General features: G+C 47.4%; 1 protein-coding gene across 11 annotated transcripts in view; it reads right to left on the bottom strand.

Annotated features, from left to right (window-relative positions):
- Window positions 1-17311, bottom strand: part of PTPRM (protein tyrosine phosphatase receptor type M) — an 884286-nt gene extending 866975 nt beyond the window's left edge. For 3 of the 11 annotated variants that reach the window (XM_008261054.5, XM_089305319.1, XM_089305320.1), the window contains exon 1: window positions 16769-17302. In XM_008261054.5, coding sequence (XP_008259276.2) covers window positions 16769-16838 — 70 coding nt within the window. In that variant the 5' untranslated portion in view covers window positions 16839-17302. Of the gene's footprint in view, window positions 1-16768 lie in introns of all 11 variants that reach the window. The other 8 variants (XM_008261055.5, XM_089305321.1, XM_089305325.1 and 5 more) reach the window with 7 other exon arrangements.
- Between the last annotated feature and the right edge of the window lie 1200 nt (window positions 17312-18511).

The following is an 18511-nucleotide window of genomic DNA, read 5'->3' as shown; positions in this document are numbered from 1 at the left end:
ACCACCACCCTGTTCCAACAAACTGAATTTATAATGATGCATAAACTACAGCAAGGTAAACTAGAACAAGGTGAGAAAAGTGAAGGGGAAATGAAGAACCAGGCCAGGAAAGAGAACCAGAAATGAAGATCTATTGCACAGGCAACTGCTCTGAGCATTGGGCTGTTTCGTACAGACACCATATAATCTCTTCAACTGGTAACAGAATCTATGTTCCTTGTGCAATCACAGCAGCAGTTTGTATCACTGGGGAATGTAATCTCTCACCACTGAAGAGCTGGAGGGATTTAGCCAGCAGCTTCTTAGAAATGTCACACAGACAGGAAAGGTGCAGAGAGGACAGTTTAGGGTCCCAGTGACTATGCTGGGTCCCTGGGCCCAGCAATGCTCTCCTATGGCATTCTTTGTTTCAAGAGCCAACAATTTCCCTGTTTGACACAAGCCGGCGTTGACTGAGGTGTTTCATTCATTAACAAAAGCATACTACCTGCTGCAGAACACACATGTGAATCGGGATTTCTAACAGCCAGCAGAAAGAGGAAAACTTGGGGGCGGCCATTGTGGCACAGTGGGTTAAGCCATCACTTGGCATACAGTTTGAGTCCCACTTCTGCACTTCTGATCCAGCTCCCTGCTAATGCACCTTCAAAGGCAGCAGATAATAGCCCAAGTCTGTGGGGCCCTACCACCCGCAAGGGAGACCCTTATGGAGTTCTGAGCTCTGTCCCACCCATGGTTGTGGTGGACATTTGCAGTCAGTCAGCAAATGGAACACTGTGTGTGTGTGCACACGTGTGTGCGTATGTGCACATGCACATGTGCATGTGTCCCTCCCTGTCACTCTGCCTTTTAAATAAATAAATAAATATAGCTTATTTTTTAAAAAAGAGGAAAACCTGATAGACTTAACAATTCACTATGTCCACAAGAAAAACTACCTATACAGGAGATTCTGGAAGCAAGATCCAGAGAGAAATCGCCCCGACCTCATATAGATTTTCTATCATGTAATACAACACCACTCAATATCTTTCTAACATACAGACTACAAGTGAAATGCTTTGTCTTGGAACACACTTCAATACAGGTGGATGCCATCGAAGCAAAGTATAAACCAGGAAAAGGCAATTCTGTGGATGTGTATGGGGAGGGATATATAAAACAGTGCATGCAACCTTGGCTCTGAGGAGCTGGGCTGGTTAGGTCGAGTCTCTCAATGCAAGCTGTTGGTAGCTACTGGGCAGCAATAAGTTTGAGAATCTCATATTCTCTCAACGTGGTACTAGCCAATAATTAGCATGCAATCTACGGTCATCAATTATTAGCATTGATTCTAACCCCCTGAAATACGGCTTACGTATGTCGTCAGTATTTAAGTAGAACAACACAGGCCTTACCTGTCTAGTCACTGCAGAGCCTTGGGTGGCACTGGAGGAAACCCACACTCTCAAGTACAGAGGGACTGCGTGACCCTCTTTTGCATGTATGTCAGTAGCGGCAGCCTACAGAAAATGTGCAAAGCATCTCTCCAAATCCTCCAGGCAGCCCTGCAGCACACACGTCCCTTCAGCAAGCAAGCTCACGCTCTGCCAGGCACCCCCTCAGATGGGAGCCATCATCCTACACATTTCTCCCAACCTCATCTATCAACAATGACCTTCTGATCCAAGTCCCATTCTCTCAGCCTGTGCTATCTGACAATCTAACTCAGAGTTAGACACTAGTTCATGACACTCCTCATACTCTTTAAGTAAGTGAACAGACCTTATAGACGTTTGAATCGAATGTCTTCATTGTGCAAGAGAAATATGAATCTGAGGATGTCAGTGTATCACAGTGACAGCTAGTTAGGGATGTCATATTAAAGATAACTTAATGAGCCACCTCTCCCAGAGAATACATTTTGACAAGCACCTTTCTTCCTTGGCCAAAATGATGAGCTAGTGGAAACTGCAAGTCTTTAACAGACTGGAATGCCTATTTTGAGGTTTGTGAGACTTGTAGATATGTTATTAAATGCCACGCTTTTGGCCAATGTGTCTGGGGCCCCCAGGACAAATGACTCTACAGTTTCCCTACGTTTCAATGAACATGAAATAAAGGAGTAAGTGCTGAAACCTAACCCTGCCAAAATACTTCATAGATCCTCCCATCTCATGATCTTCCCCGAATAAGCCATCTCAAAATGAGACTCAAATCTGTAATAAATTTATAGATCAAAAGTCACCTGCTTTCTGACTACTCTGAAATGCCTTTAGTTTTTCACTCTAACCTAAAAATTTCACAGTGATACTACTTTTCCTAGAGGATACAGGCTGGAAATGAAGTGGATAACTTGCTATAAATGCTTTTATTTCATAATGCATTTTGCCTTGACACCAGAAAGCCTCTGCTCCATCAAAGAAATATTTCACAGTCCATTATAGTTTGGGATGTAAAAATCCATGCAGTGGTCCTCAGATGCTTTCTTAACACATGTTAAAGAAGGTATGAGTAACTCCGCACAAGGACAGGGTCTCTGAGTCGTGGCTACTCTCTAACCAGTAGCGCTGCAACGTCTGTAGTAAGCACCACAGTCATCCGCTGGGTCTCTTGGCCAGTTTCTGTGGCCCCAGGACTCACTAGTCCATGGTGGCCAGGAATCTGCATTTGAACAATGCCTGGGTAGCTCCCACCAGGGTGTCAGACACCATCTATCTCCCACAGCACTGAGTGATGCTGGCTTTCCATGGTGCCAATTCTGTGGAGATCATTTTGCAAATTTCAGGGTTGCAAAGTTCTTGTAACACATAATACTGGCCAGATCTTTCTGAAATTTACATATACAACCTCACAGACTTATACATGGCCCTATTACAGCTCCCAGCACCAGGACTATCAAGGCCTGGGAGCAGGGAGGGGATCGGTCAGTGAGAACTCTATGCAGTTGCCAACATTCCACCTTTTTTGAATTATGTTCACAGTAAGCTCACATGGTTAAGCTCATGCTATACATGGGGGATGGCAAAGGAGGGGCTGGTCCCCTCTTATTCTGATCATTAAACACACAGTCCTGTCACCCTAACAGGCTCCTAATTTCACAGCATTTGGTCCTCCACGTTAGTCCTTTTTTAATTTATTTATTATCTGAAAGGCAAAGAAACAGAGAGAGAGAAAGCTCCCTTCTACCTGACCACTGCCCAAAGCCGGCAACAGGTAGGGCTGAGCCAAGAACTCAATCCAGGGCCAACTCTTTGAGCCATCACCTGCTGCCTGTTAGCAGGAAGCTAGAATTGGAAGTGGAGCCAGGACTGAAATCCAGATACCCCACTATAGGATGCGTGCATCCCAAACGGTGTCTTCACTGCCCACCTCTCTGAGTTAGTCCTTACAGTAATCCTGGGATGGTATTATTCCAGAAAAGAAGACTGAAGTTTGATATAATGAAATCATTGTCCAAGGCCACAGGAACATTCGGGATGAACTGGGGGCTTCTGCCCCTCAGGGATCACCATGGCTGGCATCCCTCCTTTAACCCCCACTGCTGCCTGCCTTTCTCTCTGCCGGGGTAGGCCCCACTGCACACCTACTTTGGCATGAGGAACAGCTGCTTCCCTGGGGCTCCTGGCCACAAAGCAGTGCTGGAAAGAAAGTGACACCTGGGAGACCAAAATGGCCCCTGACAGAGAGGGGAGAGAAACATCCCCACCCTGTGGGGCTCGGAACGTGAAGGTGACTCCCCAGATTATGGCTCCGAGGCTGAGTCCTGAGAACTGCAGGACACCAGGTGGGCCTCGGGGGCAGTCTCGCAAGCAAGGTCACCCTGACCACCTCCTGGCCTGCTGCCTCTCCCCCCTCACCCACACCCCAAGGCAGGCCCGAGAAACCAGAATTCCTCTCCCCCAAGAGGGATCACGGAAGCTAGAGCCTTCTCCCTGCAAAGCAGTGATGATACCTTTCTGTGCGGGAGCTGGCCCTAAGCAAACTCTCAACCCTCCTTCCAGAAGGGGTCCTGCCCTTCGCCAGGAAGGAAGGCAGGGAGGAGGGAGGAAGGGGGAAGAGGAGTGGGAGAGAAGAGGAAAGGATGGAGGGAGGGAGGGAGGGGGAGGAATCTGTGCCCTTCCATCTATGACCATTAGTTCTCAGCCTTCTGCCCAATCACACGGTCCATTCTTCTTCAAGCCTGAGTACCAAAACAGTTTTCCCTGGGTCTGCGGGTCTTCATTTCTGAAGGCTCATGTGCCACCTCCAACTTTGATTCAATAAATTCCTGATGCTTCTGTCTTGTTGAACAGCCTCCTGTTACAGGCATGTCACTGCGACCACTGTGGTGATGAGCAGGGAACGGGGTCAAGCCCTTCTGCCCGCACCACACACAGCGCATCACGCGGCTGGGTACCCACGCCCTGACTCACTGGGGACGCCACGTAGCACAGGCAGTGGTCAGGATTTCAGAGGTCAAGGGAGGAAACACAGCTTATGAGATTGTTGTCTGAGTCACCTCTTTTTATTAAGCTTCATCGCTTGAGAGAATGGCGTGCAGAATGAGGAGAGAATGGGAGCATGCCGGCTGTGGTGAAGTCGAGCCCTGTGTTATCTCGGTGCTGTCTGGGTTCCGGTAGGTAGGATTCATCCCATTCCGTATCCAAAACAAACAGTGCCAGAGATGTTATCCCCTGCCTCGGAAGCTTCCTACTCATGATACTGTGGTTCATTTAATGCACGAGTGAGTAAACCACATCTCCCCAGAGTAGGATCAGAACAAGCCCACCACGGTACATTTCATTTGCTGGTGACCAGTATTACATCAAAATTCTACTTTATAGAAATAACTGATTAATGTATGCATAGTGCACCTGATATAACCCCGGGCTTATTTTTTTACTTTTACATATGCAATTACACTTATTCCTTTTTGCCCTTAGGCTATATATACATATATATATTCATTTCCTTAGGCTATAAAATATTCATTTAAAAGGCAGAGCAATAGGGAGAGATAGACAGATCTTCCATTTGCTGGTTCACGCCCCCAAATGCCTGAAACAGCCAGGTCTGGATCAGTCTGAAGCTAGGATCCAGGAACGTCACCCAGGTCTCCCAAGTTGGTGGCAGAGGCACTGCTAACTTGGGCCATCACTGCTGCCTTCTCAGGCACATTAGCAGGAAGCTGGACTGGAAACAGAGCAGCCAGGACTCAAACCAGAGCTCCCACGTGGTATGCGTCACTGCAAGATGGGGCTCAACTGCTGTGCCACATCATCAACTCCACTTTTTCCTTTACATTTAGCAATTGAATCTCTATACACCTCTAAACTTCTAATGGCACCAAGCACTAAACCCACAGCCTGGCTGTATTGGCAAAGTTATTCCAAAAGCTTTAAAAAGTCAAATTTGACATGAAGGAAGAGAGAAAACAAAAACAGCAGTAAGCATAAATAATTTGATCTTTTTCTTTCCAAAGGAACTTCATCATTCACGCATGCAGATTTTTATTGAACAACTACTATATGCTAAAAAACACTGTTCAGTGATTTGGTTTTAGACATGATCAGCACTTTAAAATTTATAGATTCAATGCAATACCAATCAAGATACCGAAGACCTTCTTCTCAGATCTGGAAAAATTGGTGCTGAAATTTATATGGAGGCACAAGAGACCTCGAATAGCTAAAGCAATCTTGTACAACAAAAACAAAGCCGGAGGCATCACAATACCAGATTTCAGGACATACTACAGGGCAGTTGTAATCAAAACAGCATGGTACTGGTACAGAAACAGAAGGATAGACCAATGGAACAGAATTGAAATACCAGAAATCAACCCAAACATCTACAGCCAACTTATATTTGATCAAGGATCTAAAACTAATTCCTTGAGCAAGGACAGTCTATTCAATAAATGGTGCTGGGAAAATTGGATTTCCACGTGCAGAATCATGAAGCAAGACCCCTACCTTACACCTTACACAAAAATCCACTCAACATGGATTAAAGACCTAAATCTACGACCTGACACCATCAAGTTACTAGAGAACATTGGAGAAACCCTTCAAGATATTGGCACAGGCAAAGAGTTTCTGGAAAAGACCCGGGAGGCACAGGCAGTCAAAGCCAAAATTAACTATTGGGATTGCATCAAATTGAGAAGTTTCTGTACTGCAAAAGAAACAGTCAGGAGAGTGAAGAGACAACCGTCAGAATGGGAAAAAATATTTGCAAACTATGCAACAGATAAAGGGTTAATAACCAGAATCTACAAAGAGATCAAGAAACTCCACAAAAACAAAACCAACAACCCACTTAAGAGATGGGCCAAGGACCTCAATAGACATTTTTCAAAAGAGGAAATCCAAATGGCCAACAGACACATGAAAAAATGTTCAAGGTCATTAGCAATCAGGGAAATGCAAATCAAAACCACAATGAGGTTCCACCTCACCCCGGTTAGAATGGCTCACATTCAGAAATCTACCAACAACAGATGCTGGCGAGGATGTGGGGAAAAAGGGACACTAACCCACTGTTGGTGGGAATGCAAACTGGTCAAGCCACTATGGAAATCAGTCTGGAGATTCCTCAGAAACCTGAAGATAACCCTACCGTTCGACCCAGCCATCCCACTCCTTGGAATTTACCCAAAGGAATTTAAATTGGCAAACAAAAAAGCGGTCTGCAGCCTAATGTTTATTGCAGCACAATTCACAATAGCTAAGACCTGGAACCAACCTAAATGCCCATCAACGGTAGACTGGATAAAGAAATTATGGGATATGTACTCTTTAGAATACTATACTGCAGTAAGAAACAACGAAATCCAGTCATTTGCAACAAAATGGAGGAATCTGGAACACATCATGCTGAGTGAAATAAGCCAGTCCCAAAGGGACAAATACCATATGTTCTCCCTGATCGGTGACAACTGACTGAACACCAAAAAGGAAACTTGTTGAAGTGAAAGGGACACTATGGGAAACGGTGACTTGATCAGCATAGCCCTGACTGTTAATGAACAACTTAATACATTATCCCTCTTAGTAGTTTTTTTGTCTGTTCTACTTAATATGACTGATTTAATTCTGTAATTAATACACAGTTATTCTTAAGTGTTGAAATTTAACTGAATTGTGATCCCTGTTAAACATAAGAGTAGGAATAAGAGAGGGAAGAGATATATAATTTGGGACATGCTCAAGCTGACTTGCCCCAAATGGTAGAGTTAGAAACATACCAGGGGATTCCAATTTAATCCCATCAAGGTGGCATGTACCAATGCCATCTCACTAGTCCAAGTGATCAATTTCAGTTCGCAATTGATCATAATGAAAGGACTAAGAGTCAAAGGGAGCACATAAGCAAGTCTAGTACCTGCTAACACTAACCGATAGAATAAATAAAGGGGAGAGTGATCCAACATGGGAAGTGAGATACTCAGCAGACTCATAGAATGGCAGATGCCCTAAATAGCACTCTGGCCTCAGAATCAGCCCTAAAGGCACTCGGATCTGGCTGAAAAGCCCATGAGAGTATTTCAGGCATGGAAAGCCAAGACACTCTGGCAAAAGATCTCTGTGAGTGAGATCTCAGTGGAAAGAACAGGTCTTCAAAGAAGGAGGTACCTTTCTCTGAAGGGAGGAGAGAACCTCCACTCTGACTATGACCTTGTCTAAACAAGATAAGAGTCGGAGAACTCAAGGGGCTTCCATAGCCTTGGAAACTCATGACTGGAGCATAGGGAGATTACTGATGCCATAGACAGGAGTGTCAATTGGTAAAGTCAACAACAGGAGTCACTGTGCACTTACTCCTCATGTAGGATCTCTGTCCTTAATGTGCTGTGCATTGAGATTTAATGCTATAATGAGTACTCAAATAATATATTTCACTTTGTGTTTCTATGGGGGTGCAAACTGTTGAAATCTTTACTTAATGCATACTAAACTGATCCTCTGTAAAAAAAAAAAAAAAAAAAAAAAAAAAAAAAAAAGAAAAGAAAAGAAACTATCAACTCCCAACTTGACTCTCACTGGGATTAAACATGACAATAGGTCTGATCTGATTTCATCATCATTAAAAAAAAATCATCTATTATTTTTCACTTTATGTTTCTGTGTGGGAGCAAACTGTTGAAAGCCTTACTTAATGTATACTAAGCTGATCTTCTGTATATTAAGATAATCGAAAATGAATCTTGATGTGAATGGAAGGGGAGAGGGAGTGGGAAAGGGGAGGGTTGTGGGTGGGAGGGACGGTATGGGGGGTAAGCCATTGTAATCCATAAATCGTACTTTGGAAATTTATATTCATTATATAAAAGTTAAAAATAAATAAAAAATAAATAAAAAATTAAAAAAAAAAAAAAAAAAAAAAGAAAAATAAACCACTTTAAAATTGTATACCTAAGACATTTAGTCTATTTCAAGATGTGAGTATTCCACAATACACAATGCCTCCAGCAAATTAAACTGACCAGAGAGAGCAAATAGGCTCCATGAGAAACAGCTGGCACCAAGCACAATCCAATTCCTTTGCACCCCCACCCCCACCCCACTGCAGAAGCCCCCCTATGGACCCATTTTTCTCCAACAGCTGGAAGCAGAGGGGAAGTAACAAGGCCTCTGACTTCCACGGAAACCCCCGCTAAAATGTATTCTTTTCATTGTATGCAATAAATCTGCTTTCTGCATATTGAATAGGAAAGAAAGATTAAAATGAATATTCACCCATGTGAAAACAAACTGATGCTCTATAAGCTTTTATGCTTTGCAGCCCATAAAAAGTAAATGCTTTGCTTCTGCTTAGGCTGTTGCATGCGGAAATAAATCATTCTGTTAAACAGTGGCCTTTTTCTCCCAGGGAGATTCTAAAAACCTTATCAGTTTTGACAACTCTCTGACACCTCAACTCTTTTTCTCCCTTTCTCTCTCTCCCTCTCTCTCCCTCCCTTCCCTGTATAGCCTGCAGACATTGCCCATGTGGCCTGAGAGCCCACTCCTACCCCATGTGACCCAGTCCCAAAATAAGCACAGCCTTCTTCAGTCCTATCCTCCACCTACCTCTCTGCTTCCAAGGCCCAACACTTCGGTTTCACAGAAAGGTTTTACTAACTCATTAGTCCTCAGCGTGTTACACAGGAAAAATGAAAAATGACTGAATCAGATTTCCATGCAAAATTTTAATGACTTCTTGAATTATATACCCAAATTCTTGATCAGCACCGAAAAAAGTCATCTCTGGCAGATGCAAGCACGTTCTGTACTCACCAGCCCCTTGCACAGCTGTCACATACCTACGTGCAGCCGTTCAGCCCAGTGCCTTTTCTAGCCTACAACAAGAAGGCCCCAACGGTTAACAAGAATGCTGGCTTAGTTGGCAAATACATAACTGCTTCTTCCAGTTCCATATGCATTAGCAGCAACATAGCATAGCCGAGAAAAGCAAAGGAGAAAAAGGGTAAATGATGCCACGGCTGAGTCTCAGGGTACCTGTGGGTCAGTGCTGAAATCCAACAAACTGAGCTGCAAGCAGGGCTGTGGGAACCGCAGCATCCACTCAAGGATTTAACTTGACAATGTAGAGACTGACACACACACAAACGCACAAGTGGATGAAGGCCCAGCAGTGACAGTGCCTTTTCTTTAGCTGTAAGTGAATCCCTCGGTGGTGGAGGCTGGGCCCCTCCCGCTCGAGCAGGTGGGCCTGGGGATGCAGCTACACCTAGTGATCAGCCGCAGATGGCAGCCAGAACAGGAAAAGCCCTTTTCCACTGGTTTTTCTAGAAACGTCTGCTTGACAAAGAAATGTGTTAAATACCGCCACGCTTTCATTTACCTGGGAGTGTTAAATGACAGAGATGCAAGGATTGTCTTTTGTGGCTAAAGAAAGAGCAGACACACTTTAAATCTGAGGGGACTGCAAGAAGTTCTGGGAAAATGAATCTCACAAAAAACTCATGTATGGATTCTCAAATTTTTTCAACAAAATAATCTTTTAAGTCCACTTGCCATGGATTTTTTTTTTTTTGGAATACTGTCTTAGATATACACCAAAATTTTGTTTTCTTTGATTTTGTTTTTTCTTAAGATTTATTTTATTTACTTGAAAGGCAGAGTTACAGAGAGATCTTCCATCTGCTGGTTCACTCCCCAAATGGATCCAAGGGCCAGGCCAAAACCAGGAGCCAGGAGCTTCTTTAAGGTCTCCCACATGAGTGGCAGGGGCCCAAGCACTTGGGATATCTTCCACTGCTTTTCCCAGGCACATTAGCAGGGAGTTGGATGGGAAGTGGGGCAGCCAGGACTCGAATAGGTGCCCACATGGGATGCCGGCACTGCAGGCGGCAGCTCAACCCACTGAGCCACAGTGCCAGCCTCCAACTTTGTTTTCTATCTTGGTGTTGAGCCTATTTGTGAAAACAAAGTTTCACATGTCCACATTAACACTACAAATCTTACATATGCTAATTTCCAGCTCTTTCTTGAAAAAAAAAAGTCTCTTTTATACTTCAGATTTGGAACCTTACTACTTGACAACTTCTGAAATATGGCAACCCTACTTCCCTCCTTATCTTTGCCTATTATCACCCCCACAAAGAAAACTTATGAATGCTAAGGGATCAATATTGACAAACTATTTCAAAAAGCACTCTGAGTTGCACTTTTATTACAACAAGCCAACAATGATCTTCTCCATCAAATATCAACTCAGAGAAATTACCAACCGCTAAACATTACAGCAAAAATTTAATTAAAAGTTTACACTGTGGTAAGCACAACTATAGGGAACTGTATTTTACTTCCACAGCCGGCTAGATGGAAGATCTCCACCCCTCCACCCCAGAGAAGCCTGGTGCTTTAAATCTCACCGTGGTGGTTCCACCTAGCAGACCCACAGCAGTCTGATGTGAGTTCAGAATTTTGGGACATTTAACCGAGAGGCAAACAAGGGATCATGCATGGTATTTTTTTTTAAACCTCTGTTTCCCATTCAGCTCTTATCAAGGCAGGCTGACAACACTGCAGGGTGCGTCAGAATCCCAGGCAAGCTCATGCTAACAAATTACAGTCCTGTACCAGAGAGCCTGCAGGTGCCACAACCTGTCTCCCACTCGCCAGCATGGTCACGAACCAAGAGCACCTGGGCATGGTGTGGGCTCCTCCTGCAGGTGCTCGACCTGGGAATCCCCACAGCCAGGCCCCAGAAGGCAGTGTCTGGAAGGAAGACCCAGGCGGTGCTTGTGCTCACCCTGTTTGGAGAAGCACGGGTTCAAACCCAGCTCACCGTCCACACTGGTCCAATACCCAGGCCCGCAGCAGAGCCGCCTGAAGCCACAGAGGTGTGGGACTATCATCACTTGCTTCACATATGCATATGTTCCCTCTTCACAGCCAAGAGGGTGCAAGGACAGCGACCCCTCCCCTATAGGACCGCCAGAGCTTTCCACACCTGAGCTACAGCCCTTTTCTTCCCATTCTGTTCTCTTCTTTTTACTTCTCTCTCACACACACACAGCCCAATTATGCCCTGGCCTTGCCAGCCACCCCACCAACAGCGTTTGTGCCGGACTACAGCCTAGGAAGTTGGCTGAGTAAATCTTCCCTGCTCCCCCGCCCACGCCTGCCTGCCTTGTTTCCCTCTGCTGGGTTTCTCTGGGCTACAGGGTAAACTCGGGCTTGCGAATGACTAAACTGCAAACCACCAAGGGATTTTAGGAACCGGAGAAGATGGGTCCTCTCATAACGGAAGGCTTATGGGATTTTGTATCTTTTCAAAATGTTTCATTAGTGGTTTGAAAGACACTCGTAATTCACCCCTCACTGGCTTATCAAATGATGCTATTAACATGTCTGTTGCAGGCAGAAAGACAGTAAGGGCAGGAAGATGTGAAACTGCAATGTTGTGGGAAAGCTGGTTTTGCAAAGAGTGGAATCTTAGAGTAAAATGCATGGTGGACACCAGCCTGAAGAGAAATGTTACATTTAGAAAAATGTTGGGGGGCCGGCACCATGGTGCACTAGGTTAATCCTCCACCTGTGGCGCTGGCATCCCATATGGGTGCTGGGTTCTAGTCCCGGTTGCTCCTCTTCCAGTCCAGCTCCCTGCTGTGGACCAGGAAAGCGGTGGAGGATGCCCTAAGTGCTCAGGCCCTGCACCCACATGGGGGACCAGGAAGAGGCACCTGGCTCCTGGCTTTGGATCGGCGTAGCTCCAGCCATTGCGGCCATTTGGGGGGTGAACCATCAGATGGAAGACCTTTCTCTCTGTCTCTGTCTCTCACTGTCTGTAACTCTACTTCTCAAATAAATAAATAAATAAATCTTAAAAAAAAAAGAAAAAGAAAAATGTTGGACAAGTGTAAGATTGATTAAAACGCCCATCCCACTAACTAAGCAACCTGTTATAGGATATAAAGATAATACATACTCATTCTAGTAGACTTAATGGGATGTAAAACGTAAACTGAAAGGAAATAATACTTAACCTAAACACAGTTCCACTATCAAAATAGGTATATACAACCTAACGATTCCTACAATGTATTACACTGTACAAAAAAAAAAAAAAAAAAAAAAAAAAACACAAGTAAAGCCACTGACTGGCTCTTATACAAGTGCCCCAGAAATACTTACATCCTAAACCTAACTTTTCCCAAATCCAAAGGCATGCTTCTTTGATACAAGGTTTACATAATCTGAAATCATTATTTAAATTGCTTGTTCATTAAGGAAAGCTCATTTAGGATTACTCGAGATACAACACTTATCCATATATCACAGTATGTCAGTAGCTTTTTTTCTGGAAACTGTAAAATAACCCTTAGAAAGCATGAGACACTAAAACCTATAATTTTCCAGATCAGATCAATTTATTCTGCTCAAGCAATTCTTTACATACACATAACACTAAGAATGTGATAGTAATTTCTTAGCATATTTTCCTTCATGCTCACTGATCTAAACTTAAAATATTTTCTTCATATCAATTATCTCCTGAAAGCATTACAAAAATGTAAAATGTCATGAGTATAGTTATCTGAAAAAGAATAAACAAACTGCTAAACAAATCTATTCCCACTCAGTAAGGAATTCTTGCAAAGTTCCTCTTTTAAGCAGAAGAACTTCAAAAACAGCACAATGAGTTCAAGCACACCCTTTAACTGGCTCTCCTAATGGTTAACACCTTACCTAATCAGAGCTGAATTATCAAAACTAAGAAACCCATGTTGGCACAATACCATAAACCGAAGCCTTTGTGCAGAGTTCACACAGCTTCACAAAGACTATTCCTCACAAGACCATTTTGAAAAATAAATCTCGCCAAGAGTCCCAAATCCACACTTCTATGTTAAGGTTTAATCTCTTCCAAACACTGTAGTTAAAACAAAGAGCCAAATCTGTTATTTCTATTTCTGCAAACCAAAACTTAATAGAATTTAACACATCAGTCTTGTCAAAACGCAGAACTAAACACGTGCTTATATAATATATATTAAAACTTGGCTTTTGAGAAACTGGGTCACAGAAGAGTAACTTGCCAATTCATGGGCTTCTCACCGTGGAAAAGACAATTTTAAGCAAAACTAAAATGATTTAACTTTCTTCTTCATGTCTTACTTTTATTCCTTTTTACAAAAACCTACTTTTTCCCCTATTTTTATTTGAAAGGTAGAGAAACAGAGACAGAGAGATCTTCCATCTGCTGATTCACTTCCCAAATGACAGCAACAGCCAGAACCAGGCCAGAGCCAGAAGCCCAGGACTCAATGCAGGTGTCTAAAAACACTTGAGCCATCACCTTCTGCATTAACAGGAAGCTAGGAAAAGGAGCTGGGACTCAGACCCAGGCACTCTGATGTAGGATTCGGGCCTTCAAAGTGAGGCTTTAACCACTGTACCAAACAGCCACCCCATCAGCTGCCCTGTTTTATGAACATCAAAAGCCTTGAACGACACAAAGTGAACCTCCACTATTTAGCCTAACAAATTAGAAATTTGAAAGTTGGAAAGCAATTGTTTAAGAAAACGTCCACAATACGTAAATAAAGTTCCCCGTGGGGTCCTAATTCTTTTCTCTGCCAGTAAGCTGAGCACTCTCTTTCCAATGTCTCGTATCTGCATGATGTGCAGTCCACCTCCAGAAATGCTTGATGAACTACCTTAATTCCAAGCCCACTCCAAAAGACAGCATAGGAGAGCAGGGCAGAACAGGAACAGCAGTCTGACGTATATATCTGAGCTACACAAAGAACCTCCACTCATGACTCGAACCCTCAGGATCGAGTGCACTAGGTGGAAACTGCAAGCCAAGTCTAACTTTTAAAAACCATTCCTATCCCTCTCTTTCATGCCACTCAGTTCACTCACAGTTTGAAAGTTTACAAATGATGAAGATTTACATTACATTTCATTCAACAGTTAAGTGCCTATTAGATCTAAACTTCTAAGTTACATATTTTATGAAGACTCAAAAGGAAAAAAATTTTTTTTTACTTTACCCTCAAGGAACTTACCATCTAATCCCTCTCTATGTGCAATTTATTCTCCTATGAGGTGAAAAGCAGCCGATTATTGCAATTGTTGGAAGAATCATAAAAAGAAATATATTTCAATGTCACTCAAAGCATCAGAATTAACTTTCCCAATATAAAAAAAAAACTACCACTATAAAACATTAAATGCTTCATACTTGTACTGCCTAAAATGCAAAGTGGAAAAAAAGTAAACACAACAAACTGCAAAATATCCAATCCTTGCACACATGAAATTTGCAACTTTAAATTTTTAGAATTTCAACATTTCTAAGCAATCGCTTGGATACGGCCCTCCATTTCCCCTTTACCCACTAACACACCAGGGCAACTCTGGCTCTCCAACAGAAAAGAAAACACACTTCTTCAGCGAATGGTATGGTAACTCAAACAAATAGATTCCTTCCGAAAGAAAAAAGTATGCTGAATTTTAGCAAACACGTATTTTAGTCTTCTTCTAGATCACTTCAATCAGCCTTAACAAGAAGAGCATGAGCCGGTACTACCCAGGCTGAAATCCTTTTCGGTAATGAGGGACCCCTAGTTTAAATAAACTACGTAAATATTTGTTTCTGCCTCCTTGCACACAATTTTAAAACCCGTCACAACAATGTCTGCCGTAGTTTAAACAAATCTCAAGCAGGGAGTCATGGAGCTGATTAAAGCGAAACCCATCACGAAGGCCCCAATACTCGACTTCTCATACTAATAAGTTACAAGGCTCCCAAACTGGCGAACGCTGGCTACTCCATTATTCACTAGTAAGCACGCAGACCAAAAGCTGCATCAATTTTTATAGCAGTCAGCAGTGCATCCTCACGCTAAATGCTCTGAGCACGTGCAGATACAAGACAGTTCAGCAAACAGGAAACTTGGGGACAGGGTATCTATTGAAGTTGACGGTTTGGGTTTCAAACCCCAGAGCAATCGCTAACTTCAATTTCCATCTCCTCCCTGCGGCCAACTATGGTCAAGGGTCCCGCAGCTCAGCAAGGCTCCGTGGAGCACCCCCCCAACCCCGCCTCTGTGTACAGCCAACAATCCTCGGCTCCAGGAAAGTAAGAATTTTTATTTCCATGCGTCAGAGGGCCAAACGTCTCTAACGTGTGAAATATGCTCTTTAGGTTAACGAAAGTCTTCTTCGCCAATCTGCTTTCTTTTAAAGAGCCCAACTTATGCCTCTCGAATCAACACAGAAGCCTGTGTTGCAACCCAAGCTTCCGGCCAAGCGGAGATTTTCTTTGTTTTATTAAAAACTTAGTCCACCGCCTTCACTGTAAATACTTTAATTAACCTGATAAACAAGAAAGCGTGCGACCGCTGCCAGCGCTCGCCATCCACCCACGTGTGTTCCCCCACTCCCCCACCCCACGGGTGCTGAAGGCGATCCCGGAGGTAAACCCCGCGACACCAGCCGGGACCCGGTGCACAGGTGCTCTCCACCCGCGGCCCGCAGCGCCCCGGGAGCACCAGTCGGCGCACGCAGGCTTACGCGCGCACCGCCAGTCCACACCTTCCCAGCTAGGGCCCCGGGCCGCTGGACTGGGTCAACAAGTGCCACTGGCCTTGGCGCTCCGCTAGGGGGCCGGGGGCGGGGAGAGGGGCCTGGCCGGGCGCAGGGGCCTGGCGGCCGGCTGCTTCCTCCGTGGCTACCCGGTGCTACCGCGGGGACCGGCGAGAAACGCCCCGTCTGCACTCTGCGGAGGCAGCGCAGGGCGCCGGGGACCTGCCGAGGTCTCCAGCCGCGCAGTACGGAGGGGCGACAGGGAGGGCAGGGCACTGGGAGACAGCCGCTGGCTGCGCTGCCGCCAGCTCTGGGCGATCGCCGCGGGCGCAGCTGGGCACGGCGGCCCCAGTCGGGCCGCTACTTGGGGTCGCGGGGGACCGTGCAGCGCCCACGTCCGGCGGCTGCGGCTGGGAACTTCACGCAAAGTTTTTTGCCTGTTCCTTTCGGAGCCGGCCCGGGAATTGGAGTGGCAGCTGCCCAACCTCAAGCCCGAGCCCAGGCCGCGGAGGGACCCGGCCGAGCTTGGATCCCGACTCGGGGCTCGTCTGCTCCTCCTGCCCGAGTGCTTGGCGCCCGCCCTCCTCTCCGGCCACTCGCCCAGCGCCCGGCTACCGGGCAGGCGCAGCGCCCTGCTCGCTGTGCCCCCTGCCTGTTCCCCGATGCCCGCCTCGGCTCTGCCGCTCGGGAACTGCAGGCGTCCCCGGCGTCGGTTCCCGCCTGGGCGCTCCAGGCGCAGCAGAGGCGTCCCCGCTTACCTGAAAACGTGTCCCCCGCTGCAGTTAGCAAAAGTCCGGCCAAAGTCGCCAGGCAAGTCCCAAGTCTCATGGTGCTGAGTGCGCGCCGGGCCGCTCCCCGGCGGCGGAAGGGAGACGGCAGCTTTGGCTCCACGGCAGCGAAGAGAGAAGGGGAAACAGCCAGACACAGAGCCAGCCCCGCAAAGTGCCAACAGTTGCACAAGTCCGAACTCCGGCCGCTCCCGGGCTGCGGGGACAGGAGGTCCCGGGTCCTCCTCCCCTGCCGCTGGCCCCACTGGGCGCCTGGCGCCGCTGCGAGAGGCAGCGGAGGGCGCGCCCGCGGAGCCAAAATCCTCTCTCGGTTCCGGCGACTACACCCGCCGCCTCTCTTCTTCCCCTGCTCGGGACCCGAGCCGCCGGCGCCGGCCGTGGCGTGGCCGTGGCCGTGGCCGCGCGCGTCCTGCCCGCCGCCTCTGCTCAGGCAGCCGCGAGCCCAGCCCCAGGCGGCGGCGCGCCAATGGCCGAGCCCGCGCCGGCTGCGCGCGGGGCTCTTGCTCCCCGACTGACTGGCGGCGCCCCGCAGGCCGGCTGAAGGGAGCGCCCACGTCACGGCCACCCGGCGCCGCCGCGGCCCGCTAGAGGGCGTGAGCTCGCGCGCCCTCGCCGGCCTGCGCCCCGGCAAGAGCTGCCTTGGCACCTCCGGGAGCTTGGGGAGGGGCGGCCCCGCGGCCACCGCCACCGCCGCGGGCGTGACCCGCGCGAGAAGGAGCGGCCGCACGGTTGCCACCCTCTGCCCGTCCGCGCCACAGCCGCGTCTTCTCTTTGAGTGACTGGCTTTGGCGAGGGTGGCTGTGGAAGAGGGGCTGCGCCTCCGTCAGAAGTTTGTCCCGGGTCACGAGCCGCCAGTAGTTAGAGCGGGCGGCGGGGCGGGCCCAGCGGCCTGCAGCCCCTGGGGCGCGGCCAGGCGGCCCGGTCTCCGCCGCCTGGCGCCGGAGCGCTGTCACGGAACACGGCCGGCTGCACCCGGACTCGCCGGGCCGTGCTTCCTCCACTCCCGCGGCTGCGGGAGAGGCGGGCCAGGCGAATGCTGAGGCTCCGAAGGGCTGCGGGGCTTCTCGGCGCTGCGCGGGCGGAGCGAAGTTGGCGGGCGCCGGGAGAAGGAGCGGGAACCGCGAGCGCCAGCCAGCCTGCGCGCGGCCGGCCCCGCGGGATAGACCGGCGGCAGTTCCCGAGCCCCTGCAACCGGGACGCCCGGCGCGCTTCTGCCGCTCATGGTGCCTCGGCGAGCAGCGCTCGGAAAGCGGCGGTGGCACAGGAGCGAGGGGTTTGGACTTGTCCCAGGATCGCCGTTATCTGGTGCAGCGTGCTTGGGGGACTGGGAAAGAAGAGAGGTAGGAGTGGATCAAATACTCTGCAAGTATCTTGATTTGACATCTGGATCTGCGGTAACACTTTGAGTGAATGAATGAAATAGTTTTCAGCGCTTCAATAAAATTTTACATTTTAAGTGTAACGGTTTTTCAAATGCCCCCCCCCCCCCAATCTCACTTCGGAATACGCACCAGACAGCCTTAGGCTCCTGGCCTAGCTTACTGCGTGCCACGGAAGACTTGGGGGAGATGGATGAGAAGAAACCGGAGTAACTGCCTCTCACGGTGTTCTGGCGGTGAAACTGGCGAGGAGACAGGGCCTCGACAACAGGGTTCCCGCAGCTCTCCCGTAGGAGAGAGCCCCCTGCCCAGCCCACCGCTGCTGCCCAGTGCT

This window comes from Oryctolagus cuniculus, chromosome 10, assembly GCF_051225735.1.
Source record: "Oryctolagus cuniculus isolate XC-2025 breed Fujian yellow rabbit chromosome 10, ASM5122573v1, whole genome shotgun sequence".
Lineage (NCBI taxonomy): Eukaryota > Metazoa > Chordata > Mammalia > Lagomorpha > Leporidae > Oryctolagus > Oryctolagus cuniculus.
This window is presented reverse-complemented; position numbering and strand designations above follow the sequence as displayed.